Source organism: Hemitrygon akajei, chromosome 12 (genome assembly GCF_048418815.1).
Source record: "Hemitrygon akajei chromosome 12, sHemAka1.3, whole genome shotgun sequence".
NCBI lineage: Eukaryota > Metazoa > Chordata > Chondrichthyes > Myliobatiformes > Dasyatidae > Hemitrygon > Hemitrygon akajei.
The window spans coordinates 27,729,771-27,751,553 of NC_133135.1; the positions used below are offsets into that span (position 1 = coordinate 27,729,771).

At 42.8% G+C, this 21,783-nt stretch overlaps 1 protein-coding gene across 3 annotated transcripts in view; it reads left to right on the forward strand.

Moving 5' to 3' along the window:
- The window catches only part of tie1 (tyrosine kinase with immunoglobulin-like and EGF-like domains 1), a 104,613-nt gene that overhangs the window by 63,057 nt on the left and 19,773 nt on the right, over window positions 1-21,783 (forward strand). The window contains exons 10-16 of one of the 3 annotated variants that reach the window (XM_073062776.1): window positions 2,200-2,361; window positions 3,725-3,862; window positions 7,437-7,724; window positions 12,189-12,467; window positions 13,948-14,250; window positions 17,123-17,313; window positions 19,899-20,109. In XM_073062776.1, the coding sequence (XP_072918877.1) occupies window positions 2,200-2,361; window positions 3,725-3,862; window positions 7,437-7,724; window positions 12,189-12,467; window positions 13,948-14,250; window positions 17,123-17,313; window positions 19,899-20,109 (1,572 nt within the window). The remainder of the gene's footprint in view (window positions 1-2,199; window positions 2,362-3,724; window positions 3,863-7,436; window positions 7,725-12,188; window positions 12,468-13,947; window positions 14,251-17,122; window positions 17,314-19,898; window positions 20,110-21,783) is intronic. The other 2 variants (XM_073062777.1, XM_073062778.1) reach the window with 2 other exon arrangements.

Below are 21,783 nucleotides of genomic sequence, written 5' to 3' on the forward strand. Positions count from 1 at the left end.
CTGATGTATCAAACATGATTTAATTTTCATATAATCATCTTGGCTCTGCCCAATCCTATTATTAATTTCCAGGTACCCTGCTACCCCCCCCCCCTTACTTAATTAAAGATTTTAGCACTTTCCCTACTGCTAATGTTAGGCTAAGCTGTTTGTGGTTCCTCTTTTCCACCCTGCTTCGTCTCTTAAGCATTGAGGTAATGCAATCATCCAGATTATGGAACCATACTAGCAAATACGGAATTCTGAAATGCAAGTATATCCATTAAGGTTCAAAGGTTCATTTTATTGTCAAAGTACCATACAACTCTGATATCCATCTTCCCCAGATAGCCATGAAATAAAGAAAAACCACAAAAGTCAGAGCATATATTTTGGGTATATACCTCAAGAATGGTTGAAAAGAGATAAATATTTAATGAATATACTGTTGATGGCTGGTGAAAAGACTCTTACTAGGAAATGGTTATCACAGGAGAGCCTAACCTTAAATTCATGGATGGAAATTCCAATGGACATTTACAAAATGGAGAAGATAACAGCATCTGTTAATCATAAGTTGGAACAATTTGATTCATACTGAGGAAAATGGTTTAACTACATAACACCTCATAGGCCTGATTTTATTCTCACAAATCAATGAACATGTTGTGAAAAACAAGATTGCTCCCTACTTGTACATAGTTTTCTTCTTTCGCTTGTTCTGCCTTTCCTCTCTTTTCTATAAGTGTATACCTCAGATAAATATTATGTGGAGATCTGTGACATATATGAATATATGATATATATGTACAATATCTGAAGTACATCTTATGGAAATGTTTGTTTGATGATGAACTTCAATAAAAAATAAATTACAAAAAAAAGAAAAGACATCAACATTAGCTCCACAGCAATCTTTTCACAATCTTTGGACACCCATCATGGGGTTTCATTGCCTTCAGTCCCATCAATTTCTACTATTCTTAAAACTAATAAGAGTTCCTTTATTTATTATGGCACAGAATGAGACCACTCAGTCAGTTAAATCCTTGCCAGCTCGAAATAAAACAACTCCATCATTCGCATTTCCCTCTTTAGTTTCCTATAGTTCTGCTACACTGTTCTCTATCACATGCCCAACAACTTCCTTATAACATTTTATTTTGCCAATTGCTTACTCTGAAGAGCAGCTAACAATAGCCACTTAGGTTTTGGGGACCAGGGGGAAAACCGGAACATCCAGCGGAGCAATGATTGCAGACAGTCATGAGTAGAAGGTGCAAACTCCACACAGATTTAAATCTGAAGTCATGATCAAATGTGAGTGCCTAGAACTGTTATTCTCCACTCTCTTCATAGGGATTTCTTTACCTTCTAATGTGAAGGCCGAAACAAAATATTTGTTTAATTGCTCTAAAAGGTTCTTATTTCCCTCTTTCTAAGTAATTCAGCATGCATTTGGCTAATATTTTTCTACATATTCATCGAATGATTTACAATCTGCTTTAATGTTTCTTGATTGACTGCTGTCATATTCTTTTTTTCCCCTGTCCTTTATCAGTTTCTTTATTCTAGTTTGTTGAAATCTGGAAATTTCACAATCCACAAACCTGCTGCTTTTTTTTTTGACAATGTTACAAGTCATTTCCTTCATCTTTAATTTCTCTTGCTCACACACAGCTGGAACACTTTTGCTGCTTCTTGTTTCATAACCAACCCCAACCACCAAGCTACACTTCCTACTTTCACACGTTGCTTGAATTAGAATTTCAAAATGGTCTACGTTTTCTTGAAGCAATGCACTCAAAATGCTGAAGGAACTCAGCAGGCCAGGCAGCATCTGTTGAAAAGAATGAACAGTCGACCCTTCATCAGGAGTCGTGAAGTTCTGACCCATTTCTCCTGCGTTTTATGTGTGTTTGCTTAGGATTTCCAGCATCTGCAGATTTTCTTGTGTTTGTGATATTTTCTTTAATCTTCCTATGATATTCCAATGACTCTTCCTTAAAGAATCTCTTACTATTATTATTAATTAACTCTTTATCAGTGCATAATAGTAGATCTAAAGTCACCTATTATCATATTGGTTGCTCATACCAATCTCAAAATTCATCTCTTATAAAAATAGTCACATTTCGCTCTTTATTTTCCTCTAGCCCTGCTAGAGTCAGCTATTAGTCTCTTTCTTATTTTATGAACAAGTAACAATTGTTGTTTCAGTTCCTCCTACTCCAGTAAATATACCAAGTATCTTGGAAAAGAAAAGCAAGCAGCTAAAAGTGAATCCAAATATTGAAAACTTCACTGGCGATGGACCAGTGAAATCAGTTAAACTCCTTTACAAGCCAAATGACAGTCGGACACAGTGGTCTACAATAGTAGGTGAGTTACTTTAAAGGAGTCAGTGTGAACTGACTGTTTAAATTATTGGTGAATTTAAGGGAAGAAATTGTTAATTTTGGAAATTGAATTGATTAGCCATATGCCAGGGCATTAGCAGATAAAATGTTTGACAAGAACACCCTCTAGTGGACTGCTGGCAATTTTGGTAACAAGGAACCGGTGAAGACTACTTAACCCTTTGAGATCGCTTCACTATTCACTGAGATCACATCTGGCATTAATATCTTATGTAATCAAAAAATACCCGTTTAAGATTAATGATTGGCATTACATTGCTGTTATTTGTGAAAGAGAGTTCCAAATATTTAGTGTGGTGTGTTACAGTGTTTCCTAATGTGAGTTCTGGAGAATGATCTTCAACCTGAAGTATTAACTCTGGTCCTTCATGCACAAGTGTGGCCTGACCTGCTGATTATTTATCGCATTTTCTGTTATTATCTTATGTCACTTATGTAAAGCTTGGCTCCAGTTTTTTTTAGACAAAGCACCAGAGTCCAAGTGTCTCCAAAATAAATAATTCTTTTCCTATCCTCTTGTTTCCCCTTGAATATATTTTGCAGCAAGTTCTGCTGTTTTAGGCTGCTGAATTAAATATTCTAATCACTGTACTGGTAAAAATTAGAAAACTCACAGATCCAGACAAAGATTGATGTAGGTGTAGGGAACATGGCCTTGACAAGGGGGAGACACTATGTCTGCAAAATTAGACAGGGCAGGACAGTTGGAGAGTCTAGCAGGCTCTAAAACTGTACTCCCTTCTCCCTGTCAGTGCAGGTCACCGTGCAGACAATGGCAAGCCTCTCGTGTACTGCAATTTATCCAGTACATTTCCACCTTTCTCTTCCTATTCCTGAAGGGGAATTGTCTTTAAGGAACTCAATGATATCGTCATTGGAGTTGTGAAAAACCTACCTATTTCATATACTTTGATCAGAATTAGAAGTATTATTTGTATGCTCTCAGTATGCTGAAAAACTTGGGAATGCTATGGACAGTACATTGGAAACTAGAAATAATGAATTGTGACAACTAAGTCAACAGATCTCTTCAGTCTTCTTAAACAGCACTGTTGTAGTTCAGCTAATACAAGTGAACTACACCTGGGTTAAAATTGAGAAATAAACACAAAATGCTGGAAGAACTCAACAGAACAGGCAGTATCTGTGGAGGGAAATAACAGATGTGGCAGAGCAAACTCAATGAGCCAAATGGCCTAATTCCTAGAGTTTTATGCTGCCTGACCTGCTGAGTTCCTCCAGCAATTTGTGTGTGTTGTTCAAGATTTTCAGCATCTGCAGTCCCTCATAAGTCTAAAATTGAGAAATATTTTATTTTATTTCAGTTGATACTAATGAGCCAATCACTATAATGAATTTGAGGCCTTCGACGCGTTACCTAGTTCGAGTACAGCTCACCCGCCCAGGAGAGGGAGGAGAGGGCTCCCCAGGTCCTGATGCCATCTTGGAAACGGATTGCCCAGGTAACCACATATAGAATTTTATATAAGTGGAGCCTGCTGCTAATACGTCTTCAACAAAATTGGATAGTGTCACGCATCTATGTAGCTAGGGTGCCTAAGACATTTGCACAGTACTGCCATAGCTTTATGTATTGCGTTGTACTGCTGCCACAAAAAAAGCAAACTTCTTGACATGTGAGTGATGATAAACCTGATTCTGATATGGGTCTCTATTGTGGACTGAGAGTGGGAAGAGGCCAATGAGTGGGGAACCATGGTTGGGTAAAGAGGAAGAGAGAGGGGAGGGAGCGGGAAGCACCAGAGAGACATTCTGCAATGACCAATAAATCAATTGTTTGGAATCAAATGACCTTGCTTGGTATCTCGGGGCTGGGTGTGCCTGCACCCACTCCACCTCCACCCTTACCCCTCGCACTCCTTCTCTGCCACCTGTCCCACATGCCTCTCACAGTACTCCACTCGCACCATTCATAAGAACATAAGAAATAAGAACAGGAGTAAGCTATCGGGCCCATTGAGCCGGCCCCGCCATTCAATAAGATCATGACTGATCTGTCCATAAACTCAGCTCCATCTGCCTGCCTTTTCCCCATAACCCTAATTCCCCTACTATGTAAAAATCTATCTAACTGTATCTTAAATATATTTAGTGAAGAAGCCTCAACTGCTTCCCTGGGCAGAGAATTCCACAGATTCACCACTCTCTGGGAAAAACAGATTTTCCTCATCTCCATCCTAAATCTTCTCCCCTGGAATTTGAGGCAATGTCCCCTAGTTCTAGTCTCACCTACCAATGGAAACAACTTTCCTACTTCTATCTTATTTATCCCTTTCAAAACTTTGTATGTTTCTATAAGATCCCCTCTCATTCTTCTGAATTCCAGAGAGTATAGTCCCAAGTGACTCAATCTCTCCTCATAGGTTAACCCCTTCATCTCTGGAATAAAACTGGTGAACCTCCTCTGCACTGCCTCCAAAACCAGTATATCCTTCCTCAAGTACGGAAACCAGAACTGCACGCAGTACTCCAGGTGCGGCCTCACTAGTACCCTGTATAGTTGCAGCATGACCTTTCTGCTCTTGAATTCAATCCCTCTAACAATGAAGGCCAACTCTCTGTTTGCCTTCTTGATAGTCTGCTGCACCTGCAAGCCAACATTTGCGATTCATGAACAAGCACTCCCAAGTCCCTCTTCACAACAGCACGCTGCAATCTTTCACCATTTAAATACCAATCTGCTCTTCTATTATTCCTCCCAATGTGGATGATCTCACATTTACCAACGTTGTATTCTGTCTGCCAGACCTTGGCCCAATCACTTAACCTATCTATATCCCTCTGCAGATTCTCCACATCCTCTGTACAATTTGCTTTTCCACTCAGTTTAGTGTCATCAGCAAATTTTGCTACGCTACACTCAGTCCCCTCTTCCAAATCATCAATGTAAATGGTAAACAGCTGTGGACCCAGCACCAACCCCTGCGGTAACCCACTCACCACAAACTGCCAACCGGAGAAACACCCATTTATACCAACTCTCTGCCTTCTATTGGTTAACCAATCCAGTATCCATGCCAATACACCTCCTCAACTCCATGCATCCATATTGTATTTATAAGACTCTTGTGCGGCACCTTATCGAACCCCTTCTGGAAATCCAAGTATACAATATCCACCTGTTCCCCTCTATCCACTGCACTCATTATGTCCTCTAAGAATGCCAGTAAGTTTGTCAAATAAGACCTGCCCTTTCTGAATCCATTAGTCTGTCTAATGGAACTACTCCTTTCTAAATGTTTTGCTATTTCTTCCTTAATTACAGCTTCAAGCATTTCCCCGACTACAGATGTTAAGCTAACTGGCCTACAGTTGTCCGTCTTTTGCCTGCATCCTTTTTTAAAAAGTGGCATGACATTTGCTGTCTTCCAGTCCACCAGGACCTGCCCAGAGTCTAGAGAATTTTGGTAAATGATTACCAATGCATCTACTATAACTCCGCCAATTCCCTCAGCACCCTGGGATGCATCACATTAGGACCAGGGGACTTATCTACCTTCAAGCCCTCTAGTTTGCTCATCACTATCTCTTTAGTGACAGTGATTTTATCAAGGTCCTCACCTCCCATTTCGTCCATAACATCATTCTTTGGCATATTAGACCAAGGTGCCTACCTAAGCTGGTCCCATTTGCCTGCATTTGGCATATTCCCATCATCCTTTGCTCCCGGCAGATTTACAAACTCACTCTCCACTCCACATTGGTAAATACAATTCTGTGCAACAGTCTAAGGCATCCTAGCTATTTATTTGTCTAAGAGTTTTGCACAGTACTCTAATGCTACATAACGTGCATGCTTTCTTTAGAGGTAATGCTGTATTTCCAATTATATGAAACCATACTTACTTTTCCTGAGGATGTTCTTGCTTATTGCAAGCATCATTTTTCTACTTTATATTATAGGAGCTGAACAAATGGAAACAGAATTCAACCACAAAACCCCTTGAGTCTGCTCTGACATTCAGTAATGATCTTGGGTTCAGAACCACTTTGCAACCCCATCCATGTTATACTCAACTCCTTTCTAGACTATGACTATCTTAGAGTCATAAATTTATAAGGCATGGAAACAGACCCATCAGCCCAATTCACCCATGCTGACCAAGGTGCCTACCTAAGCTAGTCCCATTTGCCTGCATTTGGCCCATATCCCTCCTTTGCTACCAAGTGCCTGTCCAAATATCTTTCAAACATTGTACCTACCTTTACCACTTATTTCAGCAGCTTATTCAAATACCTTCTACGCTTTGAGTGAAAAATTACACCTCAGGTCAACTTTAAGTAACTCCCTTCTCACCTTAACCCAGTAGTTTTAAACATCCCTACAATGGGAAAATGATTCAAACTGTCTGTCTTTTTATTCCCTCTCGTGAGTTTTATAAACCCCTCTCAGGAAGAAGGATCCAGTGCTTCCCCGACATATAAGACGAATGTCCCTCTGTTCTGAGGCTGTTTCCTCTGGTCCTAGACCTCCCCACAATGGGAAACATCCTCATATGTCCATTCTATCCAGGCCCTTCAACGTTCAATAAGTTTCAATGAGAATCTTTCTCATTCTTCTAAACTCCAGCAAGTTCAGGCCCAGCGCCCTCAAACACTCCTCATATGTTAACTTTTCATTCCCAGGATCATTCTCATGATCTTCCTCTGGACCCTCTCCAATGTCAGCATATCCTTTCTTAGATAAGGGTCCCAACACTGCTCACAATTATGGCCTGACCAATGCCTTGAACCTTTGAACCAATGCCTTATAAAGTTCAGCATTGAACCCAATATTCTAAGCATGGTCTCATCTTGGCTTGAATATATTTCATGACAGCCTTCATGGAATTCTAAAGGATCATGATCTTATCTCTGACAACTCCCCAACCCCTTTGAAACAATGACCCCTAATTCTAGATGTATCCTAATGGGGAAATATTCTGTCTATCCAGTCCCTTCAGAAGCCTTATATTTCAATATCACACATTCCACTGTGCCTAGTTCATCATAATGAGTTATTAATTCTTCATTCAGAACCCACCATGGTGGCAAAGATTGACCGGGTCTTGACCAAGAAGAGAGATACCATCTCCATCAGCTGGAATGTTTCCAAAGGTCACGGGAATGGAAGTGGATTCATCGTCCGGGCGATTGACCTTGAGAATTCTGTTAAGAAGGAGGTTCGAGTGGAGTCCTTCTCAGTGCGGTCCACAGAGATAAGAAATCTGGAACCTGGACACACGTATGAGGTGGATGTCATTGCATTCTACTGTGGTAGCCTTGGACCACCATCACCCTCGGTTGTAGTAAAAGTTGATGCAGGTAAATTGCAATTGTCCTTAGATCTTTCTTACAAGTTAACATAAAATAAAATGAAGATATTTCTGGCTATTTTTTTTTACCAAAAGAAGAAAGGAATGAAGATGTCGGTCATTTGTAGACCATGTTAATGTATTTCTTCTTTTAATGTTATTTCATTCATTGAGGGGCCTTGGTGTTTGGGGAGTTGCCCTCCAGGCCAAATGAGCCAGCGCTGCCCTGTTAAACCCCCGAAACCAATTAACCTACTAACCCGTGCATCTTTGGAACGTGGAAGGAAACCAGAGCACATGGAGGAAGCCCATGAGGTCATGGGGAGAACATACAAACTTCTTGCAGTGAGCAGTGGGAACTGAACCCAGGTCGTTGGTGCTGTAAGGCATTACACCACCGGAATGCTATTGTGCCGCTAGGGTATACTACCCAGTGTCTGCACCAAGTGCTCCAAGAACAGAATTATCTCAGCTAAATGCAGAGCAAAGATGGCATGAGAGCCGACTGGAGCATGGGATCACATGAAGGGGATGGGCACACACGTTACTGATTGCGGCCTAATACCCTCACCCCCACCCCCACAATCCCAATCGCCCTGTACTCTAGCCCACCTTCACGGCAGCTTTTTCCGACACTACTGCAGCTGTCAGTGGCAAGGTCCTTTAGACTTCCCAGGCAGACTGTGTGACGGAGACTTGGCAGCTGTTAACTCTACATGCACTCCAGACAGGAACTGCACAACTGCCAAGTATCTGTGTGTGCAAAAAGAGTCATTATTTTATCCAACTTTGTTCAGGAAATCTGAGTGAAACCGAGCAGCACAGTGCAGGTCTAGTGACCGACCTGAAAGAGACTGAACCATTTCTAGACAAGTTGTCTTAAGCTGTCCACAGAAGCGTAACTGCCATCTGGTCATTACTCGTTGAATTAAATTGTCAATGATTCTTGTATAGTGTGGGCCACTCTAAAGATTAAAGATGAACTTTATTTATCACATGTACATTGAAGCATACTTTGAAATGTGTCATTTGCATCAAGTCAAATCAGCGAGGTTTGTGGAAGCACCCAGAGGAAACTGGAGCACCCAGAGGAAACCCTCCTGGTCGTGGGAAGAGTGTACAAACTCCTTACAGACCTTAAATTCTAAAAGGATACGAAGCTGCAACAATTTAATTTTGCTCTCGTTGGTCAGCAAACAGATAGAGACATAGAAAACCTACAGCACAATAGATAGATAGATAGATAGATAGATACTTTATTCATCCCCAAGGGGAAATTCAATGTTCCTCCAGTATGATATCACATAAACACAAGACAGACCAAGACTAACTGACCAAAAAACCACATAATTATAACATACAGTTACAACAGTGCAAAGCAATACCATAATTTGATAAGAGCAGACCATGGGCACGGTAAAAAAAAGTCTCAAAGTCCCAGATAGCCCATCATCTCACGCAGATGGCAGAAGGAAGAAACCTCCAACGTGGCAAAACTTCCCGATGCAGCCTCTGGAAGCACCCGAGCACAGCCAACTGTGAGTCCGTCCGAAAACTTCCGACAACTTCGTGCCTCCGACCAGCCCTCCGACACCGAGCACCGAGCACCATCTCTGCCGAGTGCTTCAACCCCGGCTCCGGCCACCAAGCAACAGGCAAAGCCGAGGATTCGGGGCCTTCCTCTCTTGAGATCTCTCCGATCGCTCAGTAGCAGCGTCAGCAGCACAGGCATGTCAGAAGTTTCGCCAGATGTTCCTCCGTGCTTCACACATCCGTCTCAATCAAATCAGGATTGTGCACGGCCCCTACTTACAGATAACGGATATTCCTTACTGGAGTGGCCGCTGCGCCCTGCGTCGTCGCGCCGCCATCTTGATAACTAGATGGAATGTAGTTAGGCCCACAAAGTTGTGCCGAACATGTCCCTGCCTTAGAAATTACTAGGCTTACCCATAGCCCTCTACTTTTCTAAGTTCCATGTACCTATCCAAAAGTCTCTTAAAAAAACCCTACCGTATCCACCTCCACCACCGTTGCTGGCAGCCCATTCTACACACTCACCACTCTCGGAGTAAAAAACTTACCCCTGACATCTCCTCTGTACCTACTCCCAGCACCTTAAACCAGTGTCCTCTTGTGGCAACCATTTCAACCCTGGGAAAAGCCTCTGATTATCCACATGATCAATGCCTCTCATCATCTTACACACCTCTATCAGGCCTATCAGATAAGTTTCTCATCCTCTCATTAGGAGCAGATTTGAACCCTCTGAACCCATTTCCTACTTTCCTACCCTTATGTTGAAAGTTGAACTATGATCTATGCTCAGTCTTTCTTAAACAGTCACCTATCTCTGTGCATTAGCCTCAATTCAGCACTTAGCTGATAAACTTGCCAAGTCAGTTGAAACAAAGACATAAATTCAGGTCCAGAATACATGATTAGTCAATCTTTGGCAGCCTTGATGATGGGTCTTGGCCTGAAATATTAGTTCTTTACCCCACCTCAGATGTTGTGCGTGTTACTTTTGATCTTGGGAAGTTCTTTGAGATTGAGAATGAGTTGGTTCCATTCCAGTTTTATGGGCTCTGACACATAAAGCTCTGAAGAGACCTATGTGGGGCTCAGGGCTGCACTGCAGGTGGGATAGAAGTTGTTTGATATGGGCAGGCGGATATTTCTGGAGGCATAGAAGCAAGAATAGAGTTAGGCATTACAGAAAGAGATGCTTTGGGCCTACGTGTTCGTAATGACCAAGATGCCCATCTAAAGTCATCCCATTTTTCCACACTTGGACCATATTCCTTTAAGCGCTTCCTGTCCAAATTTAAATGTTAATGTGTCTACCCCAGCCACTTTCTCTGGCAGCTAGTTCCACATACACATCATCATCTGTATGTGGAAGTTGCCCCTGGGGTCACTTTTAAGTCTTTTTCCTCTCTTCTTAAACTATGTCCTCTAGTTTTTCATTTCTGCTCCTTGGGGGAAAAAGGGCTTTGTATATTCATCCTACTGAGGTCCCTCATGATTGATTATAAACAGCGGCAGGAGATGTTATGTGCTGCATCAGTGCTGATCTGATGCTGAGCAAAAATCCCTTACTCCTGACTTGACGCCCTCTCTGTTGTCCCATGTCAGACTGGATGCTCCCTCGCCACTGTCCTGATGCTGGCCTGGATGCTCCCTCACCACTGTCCTGATGTTGGACCAGATGCTCCCTCCCTGTTGCCCTGATGTTGGCTCAGGTGCTCCCTCACTGCTATCCTGATGATGGCTTGGACGCTTCCTCCCTGTTGCCCTGATGTTGGCCCAGGTGCTCCTTCACTGCTGCCCTGATGTTGATCCTGATGCTCCCTCACTGCTGCCCTAATATTGGCCTGGATGCTCCCTCACTGCTGCCCTGATGTTGATCCAGGTGCTCCCTCACTGTTGTCCTGATTTTGGACTGAATGCTCCCTCACTGCTGCCCTAATATTGGCCTGGAAGCTCCCTCACTGCTGCCCTGATGTTGATCCAGGTGCTCCCTCACTGTTGTCCTGATTTTGGACTGAATGCTCCCTCACTGGTGCCCTGATGTTCGCCTGGAAGCTCCCTCCCTGTTGCCCTGATGTTGGCCCAGGTGCTCCTTCACTGCTGCCCTGATGTTGATCCTGATGCTCCCTCACTGCTGCCCTAATATTGGCCTGGATGCTCCCTCACTGCTGCCCTGATGTTGATCCAGGTGCTCCCTCACTGTTGTCCTGATGTTCGCCTGGAAGCTCCCTCACTGCTGCCCTGATGTTGATCCAGGTGCTCCCTCACTGGTGCCCTGATGTTGGGCTGGATGCTCCCTCACTGCTGCCCTGATGTTGGCCTGGATGCTCCCTCACTGGTGCCCTGATGTTGGCCTGGATGCTCCCTCACTGCTGCCCTGATGTTGGCCTGGCTGTTCCCTCACTGGTGCCCTGATGTTGGCCTGGATGCTCCCTCACTGCTGCCCTGATGTTCGCCTGGATGCTCCCTCACTGCTGCCCTGATGTTGGCCTGGATGCTCCCTCACTGGTGCCCTGATGTTCGCCTGGATGCTCCCTCACTGCTGCCCTGATGTTGGCCTGGATGCTCCCTCACTGGTGCCCTGATGTTGGCCTGGATGCTCCCTCACTGCTGCCCTGATGTTGGCCTGGATGCTCCCTCACTGCTGCCCTGATGTTGGCCCGGATGCTCCCTCACTGCTGCCCTGATGTTGGCCTGGATGCTCCCTCACTGCTGCCCTGATGTTGGCCCAGGCGCTCCCTGACAGTTTTCCAATTTCCTCAAGGTACATCAAAAGAATACCTTGCTTTACATAGAGCTGCAGAGAATTAAATATCTAACCATTGGAATGTCCCAGTCTTGGTTCAGTATGAGAGTACTCCATTCTGTTTTACATACTCTGGCTCTGCCCGATTTGATAGTCAGAGGTACATAATTGAAACTGTTGGTTCTGTCTGTGCAGGTCCTCCATCTCCCAGACATCTCCAGGCCATTTCCTTGTCCCTGACCAGCATAAGCTTGAAGTGGCAGCCACCTCTCAACACTAAGGAAATAAACAAATATACCATTGAGTACCAGCAGATGGAACCGCCCAGTGAGCCCAGGTGGATTGACACAGCAGCTAGAAACGAGACCATTCAGGATCTGAGTCCAAGCACGCTGTATCAGTTCCGCATCCGTGCCCAGTCTAAAGTTGCAGGTGAATGGAGCGCTCCCATCACGTGCTGGACATTCAGTGACTGTAAGTGTATAGATTTCTCACCTTTGGCATCCTCACTCTGTGAACCCCTTTGTGTTTTGTTTTTTTTAAGTAATTTTCACATTCTGTTAAAAAATTAGATTTGTTCCAGTCTGTCTTGAAAGCCAGCAGTCACTCCAAAAAAAAATAGGTGGGTTGGGATTGAGGCCTGAACCTTAAAGTTCTCAAAAATTTTAAGGAAGTCTCTTTACAAAGGAATCAGTATCAAGATTATCATCACCGATGCATGTCATGAAATTTCTTGTTTTGTGGCAGCAGTGTAGAGCAATACACAAAAGGAAAAATACTATAAGCTACAATAAGAATTAGATAAAAATAAATAAGTAGTGTAAGAAGAGAGGCAGTGCTTTTTGACCATTCAGAAATCTGATGGCGGAAGGGAAGAAGCTGATCCTAAAATGTTAAATGTGTATCTTCATTCTCCTGTATCTCCTCCCTGATGGTAGTAATGAGAAGAGGGCATGTCCTGGATGGTAAGGGTCCCTAATAATTGATGCTACCTTCTCGAGGCAATGCCTTTTGAAGATCTTCTCAATGGTGGGGAAGCTGGTGCCCATAACAGAATGGGGAAGACCATGTTTGTGTTTCTTCCAAGGAGAACAAAGCATCCATTCCACCACAAACAACTGCCCATAACCCTTCTGGTCTCCCTCTGCCTTGTAACTTGACTTGTCTTGAACTGGTGGCCAGACCCAGCTGGGTCTGTAATGCTATGAGAGACCAGTGTATACACTGGTGTAATAAATCCCTCCGTGCAAACTGCTCTTTGGTACCATTATCATTTGTGCTTGTTGCTGGCAGAAATTGGACTATAAAAGGCCATAAACAACTAGGGTTTTTAATTCACATGCAACAAGGAGAACGCTCAATGCCAAGTCCCCAGTTTGTCTGGCTCTCTTCCTGTGCTTGTGTGATTGCTCCCTGAATTGGTTGTGCTGGAGATAAGTTCTGTTCATCGGAGTGCTCACAAGAGCTTTTCACTACAGAGATAATGCGATGTTTGGCCTTTTAAATAGCCTATGCCTAGGTCACTCTCAAGTAGAGATCAATAACACCAGGGAAAACACATGTTCATAACACCAACACCACCTACAGATCCCTCTCCCTGTTACATTGACCTGACTAGGAATTATATTGCTATTTCTCACTATCATTGCATCCAAGTCATCCAAAAACCTTACCATTCCCTTCCCCAAGACCACTATTGGTGTGCTTCCCTGGAGCAGACTCTGTGGGCTGAGTGGACTAATTCTGCTTCTATGTTTTATGATCTTCCACCGGAAGGACTGAAGTAGTTTACCTTTCATACTCCCAAACGATCAGAGATGCACAATAAATGCTGGTCTCGTCATTGAGACCCATATCCCAAGGTTACTGGAGCAACATCCCTGGAGTCTAGGGATGCCTAAAGGAATCCTTGGGAAATGAAACAAATCATTGTTTTCTTTATTTTGAAATCCAGCAATCCCTCCAGCACCTTATGATGTTAAGGTATCAAACATTACCGACACATCTGCAGTGATCTCCTGGGTGGTACCTCCAAAGCATGCCATCTCCTCTGTGGTTATAAAGTGTAAAGTCTATGGGGCCACAACATCTCCTGAAGTGACAACGATCAATTTGGCGGAGACGCCAACCTCAGAGCACGTCTTGCATGGGTTGCGGCCCGAAACCCCCTACCTAGTGGAGGTTGTAGCCATGAACAATATGGGTGAAAGCCACCCAAACCCAATGAAAGAGCTTCGCACTGCAGCAACTCCACCAGGTAAGAGATTTAAAGACTCAACTGATTATGGTCTGCATCTAAATTCATATAGACACTTACCTACACAGATCTATATTTGTATGCAGGGTAATGAATCATTTGCAACAAATAATGCAAGGCAGAAACCATACTAATAGCATTCAAATGGTGCATGTGTTAAAGGGCATCAGATTAAACTTTGCTTTCATCTCCAGTACTTTGAACTTCTGGAGTGATTGTAGCATGGTCGAGCTACTGCCTTACGGGTTCAGCAATTCAGGTTCTTTCCTCTAGTTGCTTTCTATGTGGAGCTTGCATGATCTTCCTTTGACCCCGTGGGTTTCCTCCAGGTGCTTCCGTGTTGTCCTACATTGATTGGGAGGAGATTTGATAGAGGTGTACAAATTTATGAGCGGTATAGATAGGGTAAATGTCAGCAGGCTTTTTTCCACTGAGGTTATGCGGATCTACTACCAGAGGTCATGGGTTAAGGGTGAAAGTTGAAAAGTTTAAGGGGAACATGAGGGGAAACTTCTTCATTCAGAGAGGTGTGAGAGTGGAGAATGAGCTGCCAGCACAGATGGTACATGCAAGCTCAATTTCAAGGTTTAAGACAAGTTTGAATTGGTATACGGATGGTAGGGGTATGGGAGGCTATGGTCCCAGTACAGGTCGATGGGAGTAGGCAGCTTAAATGGTTCGGCATGGACTAGATGGGTCTAATAGCCTGTTTCTGTGCTGTACTTTCCTATGACTCTATCCCAAGGGTGTGCTGGCTAGTCAGGTGATTTTGGCCATTGTAAATCACCCCTTAGCTATAGGTGAGTGACAGAATCTGGTGGGAATTGAAGAGGGTGTGAAGAGAAAAGATTACAGGGAAAATAATTTGGTGAGTGAGATTGCTTTGTGAGCTGGCATGAACTTGATGTAATGACTTCTGTCTACATCATAAGGAAATGTGGAAAAAAAAATTAGACAGAAGGTTAAATTTGACATCAGGATGGAAAGAGAAGGAAGAATCACATAAACTTGTGTGTAGTTATTCATTGATTCTTTTGTGTTTGTTTGCTCTACTGTTAATGGCTTTTAGAAAATAAATCTCAATATAGAATATTATAACTCTGATAATAAATTTACTTTGAACTTGGTCAAAGAGATTTTATAAAATACCATAAGACATAGGAGCAGAATTTGGCCATTTGGCCTATCGAGTCTACTCCACTATTCAATAATGGCTAATCGTTGTTTCCCTTCCTCAATTCCACTTCCCAGCCTTCTCCCCGTAACCTTTGATGCCTTGTCCAATCAAGAACCTTTCAATCTCTGCCTTAAATACACCCAACAACCTGGCCTCCACAGCTGCCTGTGGTAACAAATTCCACAAACTCACCACCCTCTGGCTAAAGAAACTTCTCCACATCTGTTTTAAATGAATGCCTCTCTATCCAGAGGCTATACCCTCTTGTCCTAGATTCCCTCACCATGGGAAACATCCTTTCCACATCTACTCTGTTTAAGCCTTTCAAAATTCAAAAGGTTTTAGTGAGATCCCCCTTCATCCTTCTAAATTCCCAGTGAGTACAGACTCAGAGCCATCAAACGTTCCTTGTATGATAACCCTTTCATTCCTGGAATCATCCTTGTGAACTTCCTCTGAACCCCCTCCAATGCCAGCACATCTTTTCTTAGATGACGAGTCCAAAGCTGTTCACAATACTCAAGGTGAGACCTCACCAGAGCCTTGTAAAGCCACAACCTCCTCACATCCCTGCTCTTGTATTCTGGGCCTTTTGAAATGAATGCTAAAATTGCATTTACCTTCCTCACCACTGACACAACCTACAAATTAACCTTTTGAGTGTTCTGCACAAGGACTCCCAGGTCCCTTGTGGAGGTTTTAAGGAGTGTCTTAAAGGAAAAGAGTGAAGTAGAGGGGCAGAGATGATTGGGAAGTGATTCCAGAATCGCAAAATCTGAAAATTGATAGGAAGACACAACCACTAATGGTGGGATGAAGCAATTGGTATTGTACAAGAGGCCAGAATTAAAAGAGTACCATATTCCCAGAGAGTGGTAGGGCTGGAGGATGCTATATATAAATATAGGATGTTATAACATCCTCCAGCCCTACCACTCTCTGGGAATCTGATATTCCTTTAAAGCTCGGGGCTGCAGTAGGATTTTACCTCAAGATCAAGAAATTTAAACTTGAGGTAAGAGTTTTGAAGGATTGACTGTCATCTATTTGCATTTATTGGACGAGGATTCAGTGCAGGTCAGCCAACATATCGATAGTGATTGAATGAACTTTCTTGAGAGTAAGAATTCGGCCTATTGACAAATGTTAAGACAACATAATTGAAAAAGATATGAAATAAGAAAGAAAGAAGGAAACAAAAGAAAAAAAATCAGGCAAGGAATTTGGGGCATTGAAAACTCTGGCTATATCTGCTAGTTGTGACAACTAAAAGGGGTGAATGGAAATTGCTGACTCAACATTGAATGAGTGCAATTTGCACTCAGGCTAACCACCAGGATCTCATCTAAGTTTAAATCCCACTGTATTTAATGAACAGCAGTCTGGGCAAGACTAAAATTTCGAGATTTCGAGATCTGTTCCCATTGCAGAGCCTTCAGAACTGATCTTCATTGAAGGTTCACAATGGTTTTATAGAGACTGGTTTCTAGCACAATCAGTCCCAACTCGAATTCTCACAAGGAGTGCAATGCCTTAACCCTAGCAGTTGTTTTTTTTTGTGTTGGCTTTGGACATTGTTTGAGTGGTTCTCTTAGTTCCAGGTCGCTAAGGATATCTGCAGACTAAGAAAAAGTTCATTCTAAGAAACTGAAAAGATGACTGCTTTCTCACATTGAATGTTTTCCTTTACTTCAGCTACATCAAGTGTGTTTCAAAGACCAGAACCTTTGGGAAAACCCCATAGAAGTGACCAGCAGCTGTTAATGGCCATTGTGGCCTCAGTATCTGTCACCTGTATGACCATCCTCTTGGCACTCCTGGGCCTCTTCTGCATACGGAAAACTCTATTTCACCGACGTCGGACCTTCACTTACCAGTCTGGATCAGTAAGTACCTAAGTCAGGTTACAAAACTCACCCAGGGTATTCCAATGGCATCTCCAAACTAGCAACCTCTGCTACCAGTATGGATAAGTATGTTATATTTCTGGGGACACTCCCTGCAATTTCCACACCTCCTGACTTGAAAGTATATCTCCAGTGCTTCTTCAATGCCCAGTCTAAATCCTGGAACTCCATCTCCATCAGTAATGTGGGAGCACTTCCACCAAAATGTTGACGTGGTGACACAGCCTCAGCACTGGGAATTCAGACTGGATCCTGAACTTGACTGCTGCCCATGTGGGGTCTGCACGTTCTCCCCGTGACCATTTGTGTTTCGGACTGGTGTTAACGTTTCCTCCCACATCCCTATGCAGTGACTTCATTGTTTACCATAAATTGCCCCTTAGTATAGCTAAAAAGCAAAAGTACCAAAAGAGCATTAATGTGCACAAGAGTGAGAATAAATTGCAGACCCACAGAGATTAGTAAAGGGAGACTAGGATTAATGAGATTGTTCTGTTTGGAGCTTGCATGGGCACAATGGACTGAACAGGCTGATTTTAAATGCCATAACGAGAAGAGTTGAGCAGTTCAAGAAAGTGTTTAACGCCATCTTCTCACTGATAAATAAGGATGGGAACCAAATACTAGTTGCCCATAAAATAAATATAATAATATGATTTTCTATTTTTTTAATTTATTTATTATTTTACAAAAATCTTGATATGTGGCTGCTTATACTTCTTACCTGCTTTGCAATTGAGCAATTACTTATGTGAGGATTGCTAAACATATGATTTCTAACATAAGCGTCTTAACTCTACCAGTTTAGATTGGTCTTTTACTGGTCCAATTCAACACATCATAAAATGACAATTCAACGCATTGTAGGCTCATTTCACCTTTACTTTCTCACTCTTATTTCTTTTTTCTTTACACGCTCTTTCATGTCATTCAGATGTTTAAAAGGATCTGGAGACGGCCTATCTACTGATATCTACTATAAGCCTACAGTCTCTCACAGCTACCTAGACAATTCCTCTTCCCACCCTGTCTCTTGCAAAAATGCTATCCCCTTCTCACAATTCCTCCATCTCCGCCGCATCTGCTCTCAGGATGAGGCTTTTCATTCCAGGATGAATGAGATGTCTTCCTTTTTTAAACAAAGGGGCTTCCCTTCGTCCACCATCAACTCTGCTCTCAAACGCATCTCTCCCATTTCCCGCACATCTGCCCTCACCCCATCCACCCACCACCCCACTCGGGTTAGGGTTCCCCTTGTCCTTACCTACCATCCCACCAGCCTCCAGGTCCAACGTATAATTCTCCGTAACTTCTGCCACCTCCAACGGGATCCCACTACCAAACACATTTTTCCCTCCCCCCCCTTTCTGCTTTTCACAGGGATCGCTCCCTACACGACTCCCTTGTCCACTCATCCCCCTCCATCCCTTCCCACCGATCTCCCTCCTGGCACTTATCCTTGTAAACGGAACAAGTGCTACACCTGCCCTTACACTTCCTCCCTCACCACCATTCAGGGCCCCAGACAGTCCTTCCAGGTGAGGCGACACTTCACCTGTGAGTCGGCTGGTGTGCTATACTGCGTCCGGTGCTCCCGGTGTGGCCTTTTATATATTGGTGAGACCCAACGCAGACTGGGAGACCGTTTCACTGAACACCTACGTGCGGTCCGCCAGAAAAAGCAGGATCTCCCAGTGGCCACACATTTTAATTCCATGTCCCATTCCCATTCTGATATGTCTATCCATGGCCTCCTCTATTGTCAAAATGAATCCAAACTCAGGTTGGAGGAACAACACCTTATATACCGGCTGGGTATCCTCCAACCTGATGGCATGAACATTGACTTCTCTAACTTCTGTTAATGCCCCTCCTCCCCTTCTTACATATCCTTGACATCCCTGACATATTTAGTTGTTTGCCTGTTCTCCATCTCCCTCTGGTGCTCCCCCCTCCCTTTCTTTCTCATGAGGCCTCCCGTCCCATGATCCTTTCCCTTCTCCAGCTCTGTATCACTTTCGCCAATCACCTTTCCAGCTCTTAGCTTCATCCCACCCCCTCCGGTCTTCTCCTATCATTTTGCATTTCCCCCTCCCCCCACTACTTTCAAATCTCTTACTATCTTTCCTTTCGGTTAGTCCTGACGAAGGGTCTCGGCCCGAAACGTTGACAGCACTTCTCCCTATTGATGCTGCCTGGCCTGCTGTGTTCCACCAGCATTTTGTGTGTGTTGTTGTTTGAATTTCCAGCATCTGCAGATTTCCTCATGTTTGCTCTTTAAATTCGCTACTGTGAAGCCTCTGTCAGTGATGCCTACACTGAAGAAGTTTAAATCTTCTCTTCGACAGGAGTTCAGTGAAACCCTCTCTTGCTGCTCCCCATCTATAATTCCTTTGGCCCTTCAACTTTTCGATCATATTTTGACCCAGACCCGCTAGGATAGAAAATGTATTTTCTAAACCATGTTGGTCTCTGCCTGGATATGGTGTTATAGCCTGCTTTAGCCAAAGAAGCTCATAAAGTCAACAGCGAGGTAACCAGTTGTTTTGTATGTTTGTTCTGAGGGTGAAGAGACAGTCCTTCAGTTTAACTCTGGAACTCTGACACTCACACGGCGACCAAAGCCCCAGCCTGAACCCCTCACCTACCCCATCTTAGAATGGGATGACATTAAATTTGAGGATGTTATTGGAGAAGGAAATTTTGGACAAGTGATCAAAGCGTTAATTAAAAAGGATGGGCTGAAGATGAATGCTGCAATCAAAATGTTAAAAGGTATCTACTTAATGTACAAAATCAGCACATTTTATCTTCAGTTTCTACTCAGTTGGCTTTTGTTGATGCTGATTCCAATTTTCAGGTGTAATTAGATGAATTTTAAGCTAGCTGTGGAATTTTGAGCAAATATAGCATTCAACTCACTCAGGTCTTCACTAACCACTCCGTTATTTTAACAGTCCACACTGCTGGGGTGAATTAATCATTTTTAGAGTCAGTGTAATTAATGGTCCTATGAGGAGCGTTTAAGATGGATTTTTAAATACAATGGCATACTTTCAAAAGGTTTTGAGTAAAACTGTGTTAAGGGATTAGCTGCAACAGACCTGAAAAAATGATACTATATCTTTAAATAATTGCCAAATAATGCCATGTTTAGTAATTTAAAATTTAGTTCCTCTAAAGTGGTAAATTAGAATTGAATTAAAATATTTGTTTTAATATAATAACCCATATTAGTTGTATTAATTAAAATGGGCCAAGTTAACTCTAAATTGTATCACAGAATATTTTAAGGCAAATTTTTTGTGTTGGATTCTGTTGAGAAGTGACAGCAGTTCCATGTGAATGTGCCTCTGCCTCATAAGTTGCTGACTGTGCAATGACATTGGATTCCTAAGTACCAATTTAGTCCATCCTGGTGGCCATGCGACAACTTCCATTGATTTCAATGAATGAGAGTTTTATTTTCTATTTAGAGTGACATCACGGTAGACTGTTCCAAGAGAGAAAAATAAGTTACAAATCATTTGCAGTTTAATGAATTGATTTAACTGTATTTGATGATCAAAAAACAAAGTATTTAAGTTCTGGAAGAATGAAAATTGGAAACTTTCAGCAGGACAAGCATCATCTGTTATGAGAAAAACAAAGTCATCGACCTTTCACCGGAATCAGATGTTCGGGATGAGAATGCAGGGAGAATATGTTTCAGGAAAAAAATAGTTTAGGAATGGGATTGGTGGGATTGCTTTTTGAGTTGGCATAGATTTGATGAGACAAATCATTGCCTTCTGCTTCATAAGGAAAATATGGAAATTAATGAAATTGCTGAGGCTATCTCAGTTCTTGTTTTTCCATTGTGAAATCAGAATCAGGTTTAATATCACTGGCATACATTATGAAAATTATTTTCTTTGCAGCAGCAGTACAATGCAATGCATAATAACAGAGAAAAAGTTAACTACAGTAAATTATATATAAATTTATTTACTGTAATTAACATATATATTAGTTAAATAAGTAGTGCAAAAATAGAAATAAACTGTAGTGAGGTTCAATGTCCATTCAACAGTTGAATGGCAGAGGGGAAGCTGTTCCTGAATTGTTGAGTGTGTGCCTTCATGCTTCTGTACCTCCTTCCTAATGGTAGCGATAAGAACAAGAAGAGCAGGGCATAAACTGGGTGATTGGGGTCCTTAATGTTGGACACCACCTCTTTGAGGCATCGCTCCTTGAAAATGTCCTAGATACTACCAAGGCTGTTGCCCATGACGGAGCTGAGCTTCCAACTCTCTGCAGCTTACTTTGGTCCTGTGCAGTAGCTCCCCGAACCCCCCCACCACCACCATACCAGACAGCGATGCAGCCAATTGGAATGCTCTCCACAGTACGGGCTTCTTGATAAAGTGGCAAGACAAAAAAATAGACATTTTGAATAATGATTGTGGT